Below are 19,075 nucleotides of genomic sequence, written 5' to 3'. Positions count from 1 at the left end.
ACATATGGGATGCTGGCTTTGTAGGCTGTGGCTTCATCTGCTGCCCCGTGATGTGCATCCCTTCTTCAGCATAAAATGTAAAAAATTGCTTTTCAAATACCATCCTGCATTTTGTCCTCTGGATAAAAACTCTTGGAAGATTAGACTAACTTCTAGATCCTTTAAGCTGAGTTCTCTCTACTTCATTAGAAGCTATTGCAAACCAAAGTAGATAGACTTCTTTTTCCAGCACTCAAGACACTGCAGTTCATATTATCATTCAGTTTGAACTGTTGATGGCTAATAGGAAAATTCCTAAAGGGACATTTGTGAGCAGAATTAAAAATGCAGAGGTTAGAGAGGTTTCATACTACTGAAGGAATTCCTTCTCAAAAACACCCCAAATTTGTCATCTTTAGTTTCTTTCCCTGTTTGTTCTGCACATTTTTGAGTACTTTCAGTAGAGCTGGGTTTAAAGATTAGCAACTGGAAACAAAGAGCAGAAAGTGCAGCAGGAACAAGGAAGGAACTCTTCTGTTGATGCTTAGAGAGTAGAGATGGGGAAGGGGGGTTGCCTTAGGTAGACTCCACAGGGAAGATAGTTTAGTTACTCTAAGATATTTTGAAAATCACTAGAAAGGATTTTAAGGAAATTTTCCATCCTGCAAAAAAGATTGCCCTCTTGACAAGTCTTGAATTATTTAGTAGGATTTTTTTTTTTACTTGTTTTATAAAGCTGTGAGTGAAAGGTTAAAAACTCTGAGACATCTGTCAGAAGAATTTTTGTTCTGGGTTCTATTAATTTTTACTTAAGAGTTCCTTTTTTTTTTTTGGACAGGCATAGTTAGTGAGAGAGGAGAGAACGGTCTTCCTTCTGTTGGTTCACCCCCAAATGGCTGCTACGGCCGGTGCGCTGTGCTGATCCGAAGCCAGGAGCCAGGTGCTTCCTCCTGGTCTCCCATGCGGGTGCAGGGCCCAAGCACTTGGGCCATCCTCCACTGCCTTCCTGGGCCACAGCAGAGAGCTGGACTGGAAGAGGAGCAACTGGGACTAGAACCTGGTGCCCATATGGGATGCCGGTGCCAAAGGCGGAGGATTAGCCAAGTGAGCCACGGCGCCAGCCCCAATTTCCTTAAGCAATCAAATATTATTCATACTGATTTCTCACCTCTCTGCTTGTGCAATGTTTTTCTTGAATTATTTTAGGTCGAGTGGAAGTAGAGATGCTGCCCTGTAGCGTGTCATGGGGCTGGGGACAGAGGGTGGATTTAAAAGCAGTTTGTCTGTATTCAGGGTCTGTGCAAGAGGCCTGCTCATTGTTTCCCCCTCTGTGAGGTGACTGTCTTATATCCTAGGCGCTTGACATTGATGATTTCCAATTATGTTTTCTTTTTTCATTCGAGGCATTTAAAGCAAGTTTCACAAGAAAAGCAATGAGTAGCTGCTCATTTTATAACATATTTTCCATGTTTTTCATTATTCAGCAATCTGTACCCAATGTTATAAAAATCTCTGTCCCAATATTCAGGGAACAGCTGGAATAGCTTAATATAGTAAAAAGATAGCATACTTCAGCGGTGAGGATGATAAGTACAAATTTAAGTACCATGCATGGAACCATATGTCACTCTAGAAACTAACATTTATTAAATACTTACCATTAGTAGCAAGGAAATACTAACTTTCACACTGAAATATTTTTAAGATTTATTTATTTACTTGAAAGGCAGTTACAGAGAGGCAGAGAGAGAGAGAATCTATCTGGTTCACTCCCCAAATGGCAGAGATGGCTGGAGCTGGGCTGAACTGAAGCCAGGAGCTTCTGCCCTGTCTTCCCACATGGATGCAGGGCCCAAGGACTTGGGCCATCGTCTGCTGCTTTCCCAGGCCATAGCAGAGAAGTGGGATCAGAAGTGGAGCAGGTGGGACTTGAACCGGTGCCCATATGGGATGCCAGTGCTGCAGGGCGGCAGCTTTTACCCACTTTGTCACAGCGCTGGTCCCTATTTTTAACTTTTAAAATTTATTTGAGGGGCTGGCGCTGTAGCACAGCAGGTTAACGCCCTGGCCTGCAGTGCCGCATCCCATATGGGTGCTGGTTGGCGTCCTGGCTGCTCTGTTTCCAATCCAGCTTTCTGCTATGGCCTGGGTAAGCAGCAAAAGATGGCCCTAGTGCTTGGGCCCCTGCACCTGCATGGGAGACCTGGAAGAAGCTTCTGGCTCCTGGCTTCAGATTGGCTCAGCTCTGGCCATTGCGGTCATTTGGGGAGTGAACCAGCAGATGGAAGACCTCTCTCGCTCTACCTCTCTCTGTAACTCTTTCAAATAAATAAAATTAAAAAAAAAATTACTTGAAAGGTGGAAAACAGAAGTCTTCATACTGCTGGTTCACTCCCCAAATGCCCACAATGGCTAGGGCTGGGGCAGGCAAAGCCAGGAGCCTGGAATTTAATTCAGGTCTCCTCTGTGGGTGGCAGGAACCCAAGTACATGAGCTGTCATCTGCTGCCTCCCTGGGTAAGCATTAGCAGGAAGCAGGGTTAGGAATCAAACCTAGGCACTCCAGTACTGGATGGAGGCATCTCAATCACTGTGCCAAATGCCCACCCCTGCCAAAAGGGTTTTTAATAACATTTACAAAGAAATACCAATCATTTCCTTCCGGGCAGTCCCCACTGATAGAAAATATTATATGGAATTAAAAGATTTTTTTAGAGATTTGTTTATTTGAAAGGTAGAGACAGAGGCAGAGAGTTCTTCCATCTTCGGTTCACTCCCCAAATGGCTGCAATGGCTAGAACTGGGCTGATCAGGAACCAAGAGCTTCCTCCTGGTCCACCATATGGGTGCTAGGGGCTCAAGGACTTGGACCGTCTTCCGCTGCTTTCCCTGGCACAATAGCAAGGAGTTGGGTTGGAAGTGGAGCAGCCAGGATTTGAACTGGTGCCCATATGGGATGCTGGCACGGCAGGCAGCAGCTTTACCTACTATGCCACAGCGCTGGCCCCTGGAATTATAAATTCTTAGAGCAGAAAAGGACCATTACTGTCTTCTCTTTAATCTCCTAACACATGAATTTGTTTGATATATTTTTGCCAAATGGCCATTTGGGCTTTGCTTATAGTTCTGTTAATGGAATATTAATTACCATGAGGCAGGCCATTCATTCATTGCTTAGAAAACTAATTGTTGGAAAATTATTCCTTACATTGAGTCAGTTTTGGCTTCCCTGTAATTTCTGGTGGTAGTTTAGTCCTGCCCACTAGGATCACAACAAAATTTGTTCTTTCAGATATTAGAAAAAATGATTTTTCCTTAATAAAAAGAAAATAAATTAAAATCACCTATATTCCAGCTACTTTTTTTTTTTTTTTTTTTTTTTTTTGACAGGCAGAGTGGACAGTGAGAGAGAGAGACAGAGAGAAAGGTCTTCCTTTGCTGTTGGTTCACCCTCCAATGGCCGCCGCGGCCGGCGCACTGCGGCCGGCGCACCGCGCTGATCCGATGGCAGGAGCCAGGAGCCAGGTGCTTTTCCTGGTCTCCCATGGGGTGCAGGGCCCAAGCACCTGGGCCATCCTCCACTGCACTCCCTGGCCACAGCAGAGGGCTGGCCTGGAAGAGGGGCAACCGGGACAGAATCCGGCGCCCCAACCGGGACTAGAACCCGGTGTGCCGGTGCCGCTAGGCGGAGGATTAGCCTAGTGAGCCGCGGCGCCAGCCCTCCAGCTACTTTGAAATAATAAAATTAACATTTTTATTATCTTTTTTATACAGTAGAATATACACAGGGAAATCACATGTTTATAATGTGTTTTCTTTTTAATATATTTTAAGAACATTTCCATGTTAAGTATTTCACTTATGATTTCTTTCTTTTTTTTCTTTTTTTTTTTTTTTTTTTGACAGGCAGAGTGGATAGTGTGAGAGAGAGACACAGAGAAAGGTCTTCCTTTTGCCGTTGGTTCACCCTCCAATGGCTGCTGCTGCTGGCGCGCTGTGGCCGGCACATCGCGCTGATCAGGAGCCAGGTGCTTCTCCTGGTCTCCCATGAGGGTGCAGGGCCCAACACTTGGGCCATCCTCCACTGCACTCCCGGGCCATAGCAGAGAGCTGGCCTGGAAGAGGGGCAATCGGGACAGAATCTGGCGCCCCGACTGGGACTAGAACCCGGTGTGCTGGCGCCGCAAGGCAGAGGATTAGCCTATTGAGCCACGGCGCCGGCCTCACTTATGATTTCAGTGGTTGCAAAGTTCTCTTAATTTATTCCATCTGGATAATTAGGTTGTGTCCATTTTCATTACTAATGCTGCAGTGAACATTCTGGTTAATAAATGTTTATGTACAACTCTTATTTCTATAGGATGATTGCCTCGAAGTAGAATCGCTGGGTAAAGTATGTAAATATTTTAAATCACCTGCTCCAGGTCTTTCTATTTTTTTAGTTTCATTATGACTCCCTAAAGTTTTGAAAGTATATTATATTGGGGCTGGCGCTGTGGCGAAACGGGTAAAGCTGCCACCTGCAGTGCCAAATCCATATGGGCGCCGGTTCTAGTCCCAGCTGCTTCACTTCACTTCGGATCTGGCTCTCTGCTATGGCCTGGGAAAGCAGAAGATGGCCCAAGTCCTTGGGCCCCTGCACCTGGTGGGACATCTGGAAGAAGCCCCTGGCTTTGGATTGGCACATCCAGAAGAAGCTCCTGGCTCCTGGCTTTAGATCAGCATAGCTCCAGTCATTGGCGGCCAACTAGGGAGTGAGCCAGGGGATGGAAGACTCTCTCTCTCTCTCTGCCTCTCTCTAACTCTGCCTTTTAAATAAATAAATCTTTAAAGAAAATGTATATTATAGTTGGGGCCGGCGTTGTGGCATAGTGGGCTAAGCCTCCACCTGCAATGCCAGCATCCCATATGGGTACCGGTTCATGTCCTGGCTGCTCCTCTTTTGATCCCGCTTTCTGTTATGGCCTGGAAAAGCAGTAGAAAATGGCCCAAGTGCTTGGATCCCTGTACCCTGGTGGAAGACCCAGAAGAAGCCCTTGGCTTTGGATTGGCTCAACTCTGGCTGTTGTTGCCATTTGGGGAATGAACCAGCAGATAGAAGACTTTTCTCTCTAACTCTCTCAAAATAAATAAATTTTTTTAAGAAGTATATTGTAGTCAACTGTAGTTGCTGTTATTTGGGGTGCTCGGTTTAACTCAGATTTGACTGGGTATTAGTTTCTTCAAGCTGGTTCTCATTCCTTTTGAAATTACTTCATTAATCTTAATTATAGTAAAACTATAAAATTTACCATTTTTAAATGTATAGTTTAGAGGGCATTGTGGCACAGCTAGTTAAACCATTGCTTGCAATGCTGGCATCCTACATCAGAGTGCTGGTTTGAGCCCTGGCTCTTTGACTTGCTTGCTTTTTTTTTTTTTTTTTTTAAAGGATTTATTTAAAAGAATTATAGGGAGACAGAGATCTTCCATCCACTGGCTCATTCCCTAAGTGGCTGCAGTGGCTAGGGCTGGACCAGACCAGAGCCAAGAACTTCATCCAGGTCTCCCACATGGGTGCAGGGGTCCAAGCCCTTGGGACATCCTGTGCTGCTTCCCTAGGTGCAGTAGAGAGCAGGATTGGAAGTGGAGATTCCCCAGGTGCATTAGCAGGGAGCTGTGTCAGAAGTGGAGCAGGGGCCGGCACTGTGGCACAGTGGGTTTATGCCCTGGCCTGAAGCACTGGCATCCCATATGGGCGCCAGTTCCAGTCCCGGCTGTTCCACTTCCAATCCAGCTCTCTGCTGTGGCCTGGGATAGCAGTAGAAGATGGCCCAAGTCCTTGGGCCCCTGGACCCACGTGGGAGACCCGGAAGAAGCTCCTGGCTTCAGATTGGCACAGTTCCAGCTGTTGCGGCCAGTTGGGGAATGAATCATCGGATGGAAGACCTCTCTGCCTCTCCTCTCTCTGTGTAACTCTGACTCTCAAGTAAAATAAGTAAATCTTAAAAAAAAAAAAAAATGGAGCAGCCTACTCAACTGGTGTCCATATGGGATGCTGGAGTCACAGGCGGCAGCTTAATCCTCCATGCTATAAGGCTTGCACATCTATTCTGCTTTCAGTGCACCTAGGAAGACAGCAGAGATTGGCCTAAGTACTTGGGCTCTTGCAACCCCTGAGGGAAACCCAAATGGAGTTCTGGGCTTGGCTTTAGTCTGGACCATCCTTAGCTATTGAAAGAGAGTGAACTGGGGGCCAGCAATATGGCACAGTGGGTAAAAACCCCTGGCCTGCAGCACTGGCATCCCATGTGGGTGCTGGTTTGAGTCCCAGCTGCTCCTCTTCTGATGCAGCTCTCTGCTATGGCCTGGAAAAGCATCAGAAGATGGCTCCCTACACCCAGAAAAGGCTCATATATTTTTTTTAAAGATTCATTTATTTGAATGCAGTGTTATAGAGAGGCAGAGAGAGGTCTTCCATCTGCTAGCTTGCTTCCCAGATGGTTGAAATGGCCGGAGCTGTGCTGATCTGAAGCCAGGAGCCAGGAGCTTCTTCCAGGTCTCTCACGCAGGTACAGGGGCCCAAGAACTTGAGCCATCTTCCACTGCTTTCCCAGGCCATAGCAGAGAGCTGGATTGGAAGTGGAGCAGCCGGGACTTGAACTGGCGCCCACATGGGATGTCAGCACTGCAGGTGGTGGCTTTACCTGGCATGTCACAGCACCAGCCCCAATAAATCTTTTTTTAAAAAAATAAAATAAGTGAACTAACAAGTGGAAGATCTCTGTCTCTTCCTCTTTCTGTATCAGTCTGCTAGTCAAATAAGTAAATCTTAAAAAGTATAGTTCAAGGGGCCAGCGCTGAGATGTAGCAGGTGAAACCGTTTTTCCGGTCCCAAACCAGGAACCAGGAACTTCACTCAGGGCTTCTACATGGGTGGCAGGGGCCCAAATACTTGGGCCATCTTCTGCCTTTCCAGGTGCATCAACAGGGAGCTGGATGGAAAGCAAAGCAGCTGGGACATGAACTGTAGCCCGTGTGGGATGCTGGCATCGCAGGCAACCAGCTTAACCTGTGAAGCCAGAACACTGGCCCCTCTGCAGAAATTTCTCATCATATAGTTCTGAAACTATATGCATTGGGGCCGATACTGTGGCGCAGCAGGTTAATGCCCTGACCTGAAGTGCCGGCATCCCATATGGGTGCCTGTTCGAGACCCGGCTGCTCCACTTCCTATCCAGCTCTCTGCTGTGGCCTGGGAAAGCAGTAGAAGATGACCCAAGTCCTTGGGCCCCTGCACCCTTGTGGGAGACCTGGAGGAAGCTCCTGGTTTCTAGCTTTGGATCAGCACAACTCCGTTGCGGCCATCTGGGGAGTGAACCAGCGGAGGGAAGACCTCTCATTCTCTCTGCCTCTCCTCTATGTAATTCTGACTTTCAAATAAATCTTAAAAAAAAAAACTACATGCATTAAACATTTCCCATTCTTCCCTTCCCCTAGTTCCTGTAAACTACCATTCCACTTCTGTTTGTTTTGGATTTATTTAGTTATTTTAAATGCAGAGAGAAAGAGAGAGATTGACTGGTTCTCTCCCCAAATGACTGCAAAGGGTGGAGCTTGTCTTTCCTGAAGCCAGGAGCTGGGAACCTACATTCCTGTCTCCCATGTGGGTGTAGGGGCCCAAGGACTTGGGCCATCCTCCGCTGCCTTTCCAGGCACATTAGCAGGGAGCTGGATCAGAGGTGGAACAGTGGGGACTCGAACTGACCCCCTATTTAATCTTAGAACTTAATCTTCCTCTACCCTCACAAATGCTGAAACACACTCTGTATTCTGTCATGTCTTATTTTCTGGAGACCCTCTTGCTTGACCCTCTGTTCTGCTGTAGTCTGCAGGGCTTGTACTCTAGCCTTGCTTAGAGAGTCCTAGCATTTATTTCCCTTTGCTGTCCTCCTGCCCTGAATTCTGTTTTCTGGAGCCCCTATTTTTCCTCTCTTGTTCTTTGGTTTCAGTAGAATATATCCTCTAAGAATTTCTAAGGAAGAAAGCATAGGAGATTCATTTTTGGGGTCTCTACATATTTAAAAACCTTTTTATTCTATCTTCCTATCTGGTTGATATTTGGTATAGAGTTATAAATTGAAAACCATTTTTTTTTTCATAATTCTTAAGGCATACATTCATTGTTGCTGTTAAAAAGGCTATTATCAGAGTGGGCATTGTTGGACAGTGGATTAAGTTGCTGCTTGTGACGTCCTATATCCCATGTCCTAGTGCCATTTGAGTCCTGACCACCCTGCTTCCCATCCAGCTTCCTGCTGTTGCATCCTGGGAAGCAGTGATGGTGGCTCAAGGTCTTGGGCCCCTTCCACCTTTATGGGAGACCCAGATGGAATTCTTGCCTCTTGGCTTTGTCCTGTTCCAGCCTGGTTATTGCAGATATTTAGGGAGGTGAACTAGCCGATGGAATATCTCTTTCTCATTCTATCCACTTTGCCTTTCAAGTAGTAAATCTTTAAGAAAAATAAGAAACATTTTTTAAAAGCTAATCAGTTTAATTCCTTTGTGTGTGACTTAACCTTTTCCTCTCTGAAAATATCTGTGTTCTTTTTATCTACTGTATTCTAAAATTTTGTAGTGATTATTGAGATGTGTTGACATGGTCTTTTTTCCCCCTATTGCATTCCTTATTTTAGAAATTCAGTGGGCCTTTTAACCTGCAAAACGTAGTCTTTAGTTGGGAAGTTGTTTTTTTTGTTGTTGTTGTTGTTTTTTATAGTTTTTCTTCCTCTTTCCATTATCTGTTCTCTTTCAGGAACTCCTAATAGATACTGAACCTTCAAGGATTGATGTTCTGAGTCTCTTTCCATCTTTGTTCTGCCTATTCACTCTGGGATGTTTTCTCAACTATATCTTTTTATCCTTTTATTGACTTCTTTATTTCCCTATTTATGTTTATACTTTCCAAAAGTTCTTTGTTGTTTTATTCCGTTTTCATAGCATTTTATGGATGAATTTATCATTTTCTGACGATATCTCTTCTTTTTGAATTATAATTGAAGTACAGCGTACATTTTCATGTGCTTGTTTGTCATCTCTATATATGTTTTTAAAGTTTTATTTATCTGAAAGAGTAACAGAGGGAGAGGTTTTGCATTCGTTGGTTGACTCCTCAAATGCCTACAAAAACCACAACTGGTCCAGGCCAAAGCCAAGCCTGGAACTCTATCTAGCTCTCCCATGTGGGTGGCAGGAACCCAAGTACTTGGGCCATCATTTTCTGTATCCCAGGATCATTTGTAGGAAGCTGGATTGAAAGTGGAGATGAGACTTGATCTGATACGGGATGAAGGCATACCAAGTGGTGACTTAACCCACTGTGTCACAACACCTGAGCTCTTTTGTTGTTATTAGCACCAGCTTTAGCTTGTCAATTCAAGTATACCTGCTGGGTATTTAATTGGAATTGTTGCCGGCGCCGCGGCTCACTAGGCTAATCCTCTGCCTTGCGGCACCGGCACACCGGGTTCTAGTCCCGGTCGGGGCGCCGGATTCTGTCCCGGTTGCCCCTCTTCCAGGCCAGCTCTCTGCTGTGGCCAGGGAGTGCAGTGGAGGATGGCCCAGGTGCTTGGGCCCTGCACCCCATGGGAGACCAGGAAAAGCACCTGGCTCCTGGCTCCTGCCATCGGATCAGCGCGGTGCGCCGGCCACAGCGCGCCGGCCACGGCGGCCATTGGAGGGTGAACCAACGGCAAAGGAAGACCTTTCTCTCTGTCTCTCTCTCTCTCACTGTCCACTCTGCCTGTCAAAAAAAAAAAAAAAAAAAAATGGAATTGTTATAGCTTATATTTTAAAGATCTTATACATGTTCTCTTAAATTCATTAATTAAGTACAAGGGTACCTTAACATAAAGTTCATGGAAAATGGAATTTAAAGATACATTTGGATGCTGGTGTTGTGGTACAATGTGTAAAGCTGCTGCTTGCAATACCAGCATCCCATGTTGGAATCCCAGCTACTCTGTGTCTAATCCAACTCCTTGCTGATGTCCTGGGAAGGTAGCCGATGATGGCCCAAGTACTAGAGCCCCTGTCATTCTTGTGGGATATATCAGGATAGAGTTCCTGGCTCCTGGCTTTGTCCTGGCCCACTCCTGGCTATTACGGACATTTGTAGAGTGAACTAGGGGATGAAAGATCTGTCTCTTGCTTTTTCTTTCAAATAAATACATCGTCAGGTCTGGTGTTGTGCCCACAGTGCCGGCATCACATGTGGGTGCTGGTTCAAGTCCTAGCTGCTCCACTTCTGATCCAGCTCTCTGCTGGTGCACCTCTGAGGGCAGTGGAGGACAGCCTGGGTGCTTGGGCCCCTGCACCCATGTGAGAGACTGAAGAAACGCCTGGCCTCAGCCTGGCCCAGCCCCAGATGGTTGCAGCCAGCTAGGGAGTGAGCCAGTGGATGGAATACCTCTCTCCATCCCTCCTTTTCTCTCTTTCTCTAGCTCTAACTTTCAAATAAATAAGTCTTATTTTAAAATTAAATACTTCATCAAACTTTTTTTAAATAATAAATTTGTTTAGGTTCAAAAATTTTGAAATCCCCGCATAATTTTTTCATAATACACATTTTATTATGAGCTTTTTAAATACCCCTCATATGTATGGATTTCAAAGTTTTTTGTGCTAAGATAAACTGAATTCCATTTTTACACAAACATTTGGAAATAACCCTCATTTTATGTTATTGTAAATGGTAGACTTTTATGTTTTAATTTCCAGTCGGCATATAGAAAACAAGTGATTTTATATTTTGATATTGTATCGTACAAACCATGCTAAATTTTGCTAACATTTTAATGGATTCCTTAGAACTTGTTGTGTTACATGGTAATATTATCTGCAAATAAAGACAACATTTCTTTCCAACTTATGAGCATTTCCTTTCTTCCCATGTTGCACTGACTGGAACTTTTAGTATGTTAGTAGCTGTATATTTATCATAGATGTCCTTTATCAGTTTGAGAAAGTTCTCATATTCAAAGTTTTGGTGAGAGTTTTTCTCATGAATGAGTGGTGAATCTTACCAAATGGTTTTTCTGCATTTATTTAGAATATCATATAGTGTTTTTCCTTTGTACTTGGTTGCATTCTATTTTTAAATTTTTACTTGTTAGTCCAACTTCTATTTCTAGGATAAATTCATTTGGTCTTGGTGAATTATTCCTTAATAATTTGTAATACTTTTTTTTTAGGATTTTTATTTATTTGAAAGAGTTCCAGAGAGGCAGAGAGAGAGAGAGAGGGAGGGAGGGAGAGGGAGAGGGAGAGAGGGAGAGAGAGGTCGTCCATCTGCTGGTTCACTCCCAAAATGGCTGCAATGGCCGGAACTAAACCCATCCAAAGCCAGGAGCCAGGAGCCTCTTTCAGGTTTCCCACGAGGGTGGAGGAACCCAAAGACTTGGGCCATCTTCTGCTGCTTTCCCAGGCACATTAGTAGGGAGCTGGATTGGAAGTAGAGCAACCAGGACTCGAACTGATGCCCATATGGGATGCCAGCACTGCAACCCACTGTGCCATAGCACTGGCCCTTACTCTTTAATTTTTAATGTTGGTCATTGTGCCTTTGTTTTCTTGAACATTATATCTAAAAATTTATCAATTTTAGTGACCCCCTCACTCCCCGCAAGTAAGTTTTTAGTCATATTTTTATATTAGTTGTGGCCATCATGTTTTCTGTTTCATTGATATTTTTCACTTTGTTTTTTCTTTTCTTTCACTTTTTTTTGAGTTTAATTTGCTTTTGTTTTCTAGATTTTTTTAAAAAAAGGATGTATTATTTATTTATTTGAAAATCAGAGCAAAACAGAGATCTTCATTTACTGGTTCACTTCCCAGATGTCTGCAATGGCTAGGTCTGGGCCAGGCCAAACCCAGGAGCCAGGAACCCCTTCCTGGTCTCCATATGTGGTGGAGGCACAAGTACTTGGGCCATCTTCCATTGCCTTCCCAGACACATTAGCAGGGAACTGGGTTAGAAGCAGAGCAGCTGGGACTCTAACTAGTGGCCATATGTGATGCTGGTGGTGCAAGCTTTGGCTTAATCCACTATACCACAGTGCTGGGCCCTAGCTTTCTTTTGTTTTGACTTATGTTTGCATTTTTTTCTTTCTTTGACTTTTCTTTCTTTTTTAAAGATTTTTATTTATGTTTGAAGGGCAGAGAGAGGGAGAGGCAGAGAGAGAGAGGTCTTCCATCCGCTGGTTCATTCCCCAAATGGCTGCCAGTGGCTGTAGCTGAGCCGATCTGAAGTCAGGAGCCAGGAGATTCTTTTGGGTCTCCCACGTGGGTGCAGGGGCCCAAGGACTTGCACCATCTTCTGCTTTCCCAGGCCATAGCAGAGAGCTGGATCGGAAATGGAGCAGCCGGGACTCGAACCTGAGCCCATATGGGATTCCAGCACTGCAGGCGGAGTCTTAGACCACTGTGCCTCAGTCCCGCATCTCTTCTTTTGACTTTTATTTTTAAAAGATTTAATTATTTATTTGAAAGTCAGAGTTACACAGAGAGAGAAGGGGAGGCAGAGAGGTCTTCCATTCACTGGTTCACTCCCCAATTGGCCACAATGACCAGAGCTGTGCTGATCCAAAGCCAGGAGCAAGGAGCTTCCTCCGGGTCTCCCACATGGGTGCAGGGACCCAAGCATTTGGGCCATCTTCTGCTGCTTACCCAGGCCATAGCAAAGAGCTGGATTGGAAGTGGAACAGCCGGGATTCGAACCGGCACCTATGTGGGATGCCAGCACTGCAGGTAGTGGCTTTACTTGGTAAGCCACAGCGCCGGCTCCTTCCTTTGACTTTTGACTTACCTTTGTCTATGTGCTTGACGCAATGTCTGTAGACAGCTTATAGTTGAATCTTGCTTTTGTCCCCCCAGCCTCACAATCAGTTTCACATTTGGTTGTATTAAATCTACCATCTTGATGCTTATTTCAATTTGTATAACAAGCTCATTGCCTATTAACATAAGTAACATATTATAAGTAACTCTGCTTTTATATTAGTATATTTATTACACATAGCTATCTACCTAAACAAAGCACATTTATGAAAAGGTGACACTCTTTAATATATGGCTTTATTGGAGACTACTGGATTCTCTTTTTGTGATTGTGAATTTGATAATCTGTCACCTAGCCTCTAGAAAGCTCTACCATGCACCTGTGAGAGAATATAAATGAAAAAGCCAAATAACGGGGCCGGTGCATGGCGTAGCAGGTAAAGCTGCCTCCTGCAGTGCTGGCATCCCATATGGGCACTGGTTCGAGTCTCGGCTGCTCTGCTTCTGATCCAGCTCTCTATGCTGTGGCCTGGGAAAGCAGTGGAAGATGGCCCAAGTCCTTGGACCCCTGCCTCCGCGTGGGAGACCCAAAATAAGCTCCTGGCTCCTGGCTTCAGATTGGTGCAGCTTCAGCTGTTGTGGCCAATTGGAGAGTGAACCAGAGGATGGAAGACTTTCTCTCTCTGCCTCTCCTCTCTCTGTGTAACTCTGATTTTCAAATAAAGAAATCTTTAAAAAAGCCAAATAACATGTTAGTGTTATGAAAATAATTTTGACCTAGTAAAGCCTCAAAAGGGTCTTGAAAATCCCAGGGATCCTTGAACACACTTTGAGAGCTATTGCTCTGTAGTTTACAAGTAATGTATCATTTATATTTATCCTGGCAGCACACATTTCCAGGGGCCTATGTTGTGGTGTGGTGGGTTAAGTCGCCACTTGGGATGCCAGCGTCTCCTATTGGAATGCAGGTTTGGGTCCCAACTACTCTGCTTCTAAACCTGGGAAGGCAGCAAGGCAGCAGAAGGTGGACCAAGAACTTGGGCCTCTGCCACCCATGTGGGAGGTGAGGAAGGGATTCCTGGCTCCTGGATTTGGCCTGGCCTACACCTGGTTGTTATAACCATTCGAGGAGTGAAGATCTTTGTTTCGCTGTCTTTGTCACTCTACCTTTCAAATAAATAAAAATTTAAAAAATTAGACACTTCCAAGTCTCCCTCCTTCTGTGTGTGCTTTTGTTTTATATATAAACCATGTTATACATTATTATTTTTGCCTTAGTCAATTATCTCTTTAAAGAGATTCTAAAAATGAGAATAATAAGTCTTTTATATTTGCTCATGTAGTTAACATTTCTAGTGCTCTTTATTTTTTTGAAAGACAAGGAGACACAGAGATCTACCATATGTTGATTTACTTCCCACATGCCAGAGACAGCCTGAGGCCAAGCCAGGCTGATGCCAGGAGCCCGGAACTCAATGTGGGTCTCCAACATGGCTGACAGGAACCAACTCACTTGAGCCATCAGCTGTTGCCTCCAGTTGTATGCCTTAGCAGGAAGCTGGAATCGAGAGTAGAGCCAAGATCTGAACTCGGGCCTGTGATACGTGACACAGGCATCCCCAGCAGTGTCTTAACTGCTGTACCAAGTACCTTCCCTAGTGCTGCTGCTTCCTTTCTATAGATAAAGGTTTCCATCTGGTATTATTTTTCTTTTTCCTGATGAACATCTTTTAATATTTCTCATAGTACAGATCTGCTGGTGGTGAAGCCTCTGGTTATTTAGGAAGTGTTTGTTTTGCCTTCATTTTAGGAAAAAAAAGTTTTATCTGTTTGAAAAACAGAGACCAACAGACAGATCTCACACTACTAGTTCACTTCCCAAAAGCCCACAGCTGCCAGGGCTGGGCTAGGCTAAAATGAGGAACCAGGAACTCAATCCAGGTCTCCCGTGTGGGTGGCAGGAGCCCAACTACATGAGCCATCACTGCTGCCTCCCAAGGTCCACACCAGCAGAAAGCTGTAATCAGAGCAGAGCCAGGACTCAAATCCAGGGACTCCAAAATAAGATGTGGATGTCCCAGGTGGTGTCCTAACTTCTAGGCCAGACTCCTGCCCCTGCCTTTTTAAAAAGCAGTCCGATGTGGCATAGTGGGTTAAGCCTTTACCTGGAAAGCTGGCATCCCATATAGGCACCAGTTGAAACCTTGCTGCTCCGCTTTTGATCCAGCTCCCTGCTAAAGGCTTGGGAAAAGCAGCGGAAGGTGGCCCAAGTGTGTGGGCCCCTGCAGGCCATGTGAGACCCAGAAGAAGCTCCTGGCTCCTAGCTTTGGCCTAGCCCAGCCCTGGCCATTGTGGCCACCTGAGAAGTAATCAGATGGAAGAGCTCGCTCGTTCTCTCTGTTTCTCCATCTCTCTCTCTGACTTTCAAATAAATAAATCTTTTAAAAATAATAGAAAAGATATTTTAAAAAGCTTTTTTTGGACAATTAGATTCATAACAAGTTTCCAGCCTCAGCTTAGTTGATCCCTTCTGGAGCCGCAGTTCTGATCAGTCTCAAGGCAGTTTTATAGATTTTTTCATATATTTTTGCCCAGCTTCTAGTTGCTCACAGTAGGAGGCAAAGTCCCCCATCCATCTTGAAGATTTTATTTATTTGACAGAGTTACAGACAGAAAGAGAGAGAAAGGTCTTGCTTCCATTCTTTCCCCAAATGGCCACAACAGCTGGAGCTGTGCCAATCCGAAGCCAGGAGCCAGGTGCTTCCTCCTGGTCTCCCATGTGGGTGCAGGGGCCCAAGCACTTGGGCCATCCTCCACTGCCTTCCCGGGCCACAGCAGAGAGCTGGCCTGGAAGAAGAGCAACTGGGACTAGAACTGGCGCCCATAAATTCTACAAATTTTAATTCTGCCTTTACCAAGACTGTTGGTATTTGTGTGTCAATCAGAAACCCATGTAAAATCACTTCAAAGATGAGTTATATAATAATTGCTTCTTTTAAAAGCTTTTTGCCTTGTCTATGAGGAAATTCAATTAAGATTTGTACTAGATTATTGCAGTTTTGTTGACTTAGAAGTGACACATGCATTCCTGTTTCTTACATTTTTTTTGTTCTTATTTTGGTAATCTGTTTAATAAAAGCAGTAGTCCATGGCTCCTGCATCACATTTTTCCTTTCCTCTTCCCTTTATTCAGTCTTCTTAGACTGAATGAAACAAAGTATGATTGCTTTAAAATTTTTTTTTAATTTATTTTTATTTTCTTTGGAAGGCAGAGAGACAGAGGTCTTCTATCCTCTGATTCACTCCCCAAATACCCACAACAGCCAGTGCTGGACCAGACTGAAGACAGGAGCCAGAAATTCATTCTAGGTCTCCCATGTATGTAGCAGGGACCCAAGCATTTGAACCATCATCTGCTGCCTTCCCAGGATGCACTTTAGCAGGAAGTTGGGTTGGAAGTAGAAGAGCTGGGCCTCAAACTAGGCACTCTGATATAGGATGTGGGCATCCCGAATGAGGACTCCAGTGCTGTGCTGAGCACCTGCCCCCCTAAGATTGCTTTCAAGTAACTCAGTTTCAGGATTTACAGAAGAGGTTGAATATTAGACCCTCAACAACATCACAAGGCCTCATTGTGAAAAGAATCAGCCATAGAGCCAAGTACCATACTTCTCGGGAGAGGGTGCCTTTGTTCATATTCAGATTTTCTCTGACCAGTATTTCTTCTACCTATTGCTGGTGACTGTTCTCTCTCAGAACTTTGCCTGTGCTGTTCTCTCTGATTCCCATTATTACAGCTCATATTCACATTTTAAAGGAGAGTATCTGATTAATTTAATGACCCATTTGTGACAGAACACTTTGTAGACCTCAGCCAGCCAAGAGATTCTCTGTGGTACAAAATATGGTAACCTAGAAAGCCTGTCAGAATTGGCATAGCAGGCACTCGGGATTCTCCATTCTCTCCTCTACTGTGACACAACAATTGATTCACTTCTGATTCTTTAAGGATAGTTGTTCCCCTCGATGTTCCCCAAAACCAGCCAGCTCATATTTATAGATTATTATTTAGATGGATTACAGATCCCATTCCTGAAGTTAATTTTTTTTTCTCCTGATTTTGTTCTTAGATAAAAAACAAAGGACAGTCTTCACCACCTTTTAGCCACAACTTAAAATAAACCCATGATACTGATTGTGGGTCCAAGAAAGCCCATCTGTTAGAGACTGTGAAGAGAAGAAAAAATTGAAATGTTTCCATTCTTGTTAGCATCTCTAAATTTGGAGGAAGAGGTTGAAGTTATGAGCTAAAATAAGATTTTTGGGTTAGTAGCTCCACCTGAGTTTGAGTCCTGGCACATTAGCTCCCATAATCTTTAGACTACTAAATCTTAAAATTTTATTAGTAATAAGGTAACCCTACTCTGACACAGTAAGTCCTCCCTCCTTCCCTCCCTCCCTCCCTCCCTTCCTCCCTTCCTCCCTTCCTTCCTTCTACAGACAGCACAGGAGGACATTAGCCCATGCACACAACAGCCCAGGGTCACAGCAGTTCTGTGCTTGTAGGCAGTTCTGGCAGGCAAAGGCTGTTACTACAGAGCTTTCCTAGGGGGCTGGGCACCTTTGGGAGGAGCCTGAGCTGGAACTGGTGCTCTGCATGCAGCCTGGGACTTGTTTGAGCCTTGGCCTTGGCCTTCATTTGAGGCTCAGTCTTGGCCTTTGTCTTGGTCTTTATCCAGGATAGCCTAAGACCTTGGTAACGTGGGCATTCACACGCTTCCCAAGCTTGGGGTGGGTGATGTAGGCAAGTTAGTCGAGCTTGCAGCTGACACCCTTTGGGATCCTAGGGCCTTGATAGCTTCAGCACATGCATTCATAGCCGTGGCGTTGTTGGCATGTATCATCTTCAGGCTTTCTTTTGCTGCTTGGCAAAACACATCTTCCTCAGGAACTTGGGGTCCACCCCTTTAAGAAATTCATATCTTTGTGATTGGGGTTTCTCGATTACATTTCTGTGCCGTTTTCGGGACTGGTTGTTGTTGGTGTGGTTCTTGGACTTAGCCATATCTGTATTGTAACCTGCGGCTGCCTAAGCACCTGGGACTAGAACAGTAAGTTCTTAATGGTAATGAAAACTTAACATTTCTTGTTGCATGATCTGAGACAGTTACTGAGTCCTGTTCTAAGTACCAAGAGGGTGTACAGGAGACACATTTCAGTATTTTTCTTGCTTTCTGATCTCAACTATGAAATGTTAGTCCTAGAAATTTTTTAAAGGAAATTCAAGCCTACGGTGGTATTGTATTGTTGGGGTTTTGGTTCTGTCACTAGTGGTATGACCTGGGCAAATTACTTAACTTTCTTTGTCTCAGTTTCTTGAAAATTTTTTTAATAGTTTTCTTAGTCTGTAAAATGGGGAAAGTACCTTATAGTTTTATTGTAAAAAAAAAAAAAATAAATAAATGAAGGGCAGGCATTGTAGTGCCAGTGGGTTAAGCCACCTCTTGAAATGCTTGCATCCCATTGCAGAGTACATGAATTCTAGTAATGGCTATTCCATGCCTCCCATCCAGTTTGCTAGTGTACCTGAGAAGGCAGCAGATGATGGCCCACGTACTTGGGTTCCTGCCACCCACTTAGGAGACCTGAATGGAGTTCCTGGCTCCTGGGTTTGGCCTGGCCTACCAGTGGCTGTTGGCAGGCATTTGGGGAGTGAACTGATAGATGCAGGATAATCTCTATCTCTCCCCCTCTGTCATTCTGCCTTTTAAATAAATAAGTATCTATTTTTTAAAAAGAATAAGTGAGTTAATATATGTAAAAGCACATAGGAACATGCCAGATACATGGTAAGTGTTATGTAAATTATAGCTGCTGAACTTTCATTCCTAGTATTTGTATATTAGGCTCCTCGGGCCCAACTGGCTGTTCTTTCTTTTCTCTGTTTAATGTAAATGGATTTCCTTGTAGCAAGTCTATAGTATGTCTAGTTTCCTTTAACAAGGCATTTCGGTAGGATCTAAATGTTAGGCGATGACGGAGGTGAAGGACATGGTCTACAAATAATCTTGTGGTTCCATTTTGATAAACACAAAATTTCCATCTAGTGCCTGTCTGATAATGCTTTCATACGAAAAAACAGATCTTGAAAGTTTTACAAAGCCAGTTATCTCCCAGTTCCACTGAAATGTTCTTTTTGGGAGCCTACAGGGGGTGAGGTGCTAGTGATGTGAAAGGATAGAGGGAAGGCAGTTGGAATTGAGACCTTTGGTTCTAGTTTA

The 19,075-nt window shown here is 44.3% G+C and overlaps 1 protein-coding gene across 36 annotated transcripts in view; it reads left to right on the top strand.

The window, feature by feature from the left end:
* S100PBP (S100P binding protein) overlaps positions 1–19,075 on the top strand; it is a 42,663-nt gene that overhangs the window by 17,654 nt on the left and 5,934 nt on the right. For 14 of the 36 annotated variants that reach the window (XR_016211136.1, XR_016211135.1, XR_016211144.1 and 11 more), the window contains one exon: positions 818–1,083. The exons of 14 other annotated variants lie outside the window; for them this stretch is intronic. Coding sequence is in view for 8 of the 22 variants with exons in the window: in XM_089301060.1 (XP_089157186.1) it covers positions 13,763–13,914 (152 nt within the window). In the remaining 14 variants the exon portion in view is untranslated. Of the gene's footprint in view, positions 1–817; positions 1,084–4,338; positions 4,359–8,772; positions 10,884–13,762; positions 18,244–19,075 lie in introns of those variants that run through there. 8 more of the 36 variants (XM_089301064.1, XM_089301065.1, XM_089301063.1 and 5 more) reach the window with 4 other exon arrangements.

Source organism: Oryctolagus cuniculus, chromosome 7 (assembly GCF_051225735.1).
Source record: "Oryctolagus cuniculus isolate XC-2025 breed Fujian yellow rabbit chromosome 7, ASM5122573v1, whole genome shotgun sequence".
Classification (NCBI taxonomy): domain Eukaryota; kingdom Metazoa; phylum Chordata; class Mammalia; order Lagomorpha; family Leporidae; genus Oryctolagus; species Oryctolagus cuniculus.
Note: the sequence above shows the minus strand (reverse complement) of the source record. Positions and strands in the feature narration are given on the sequence as shown.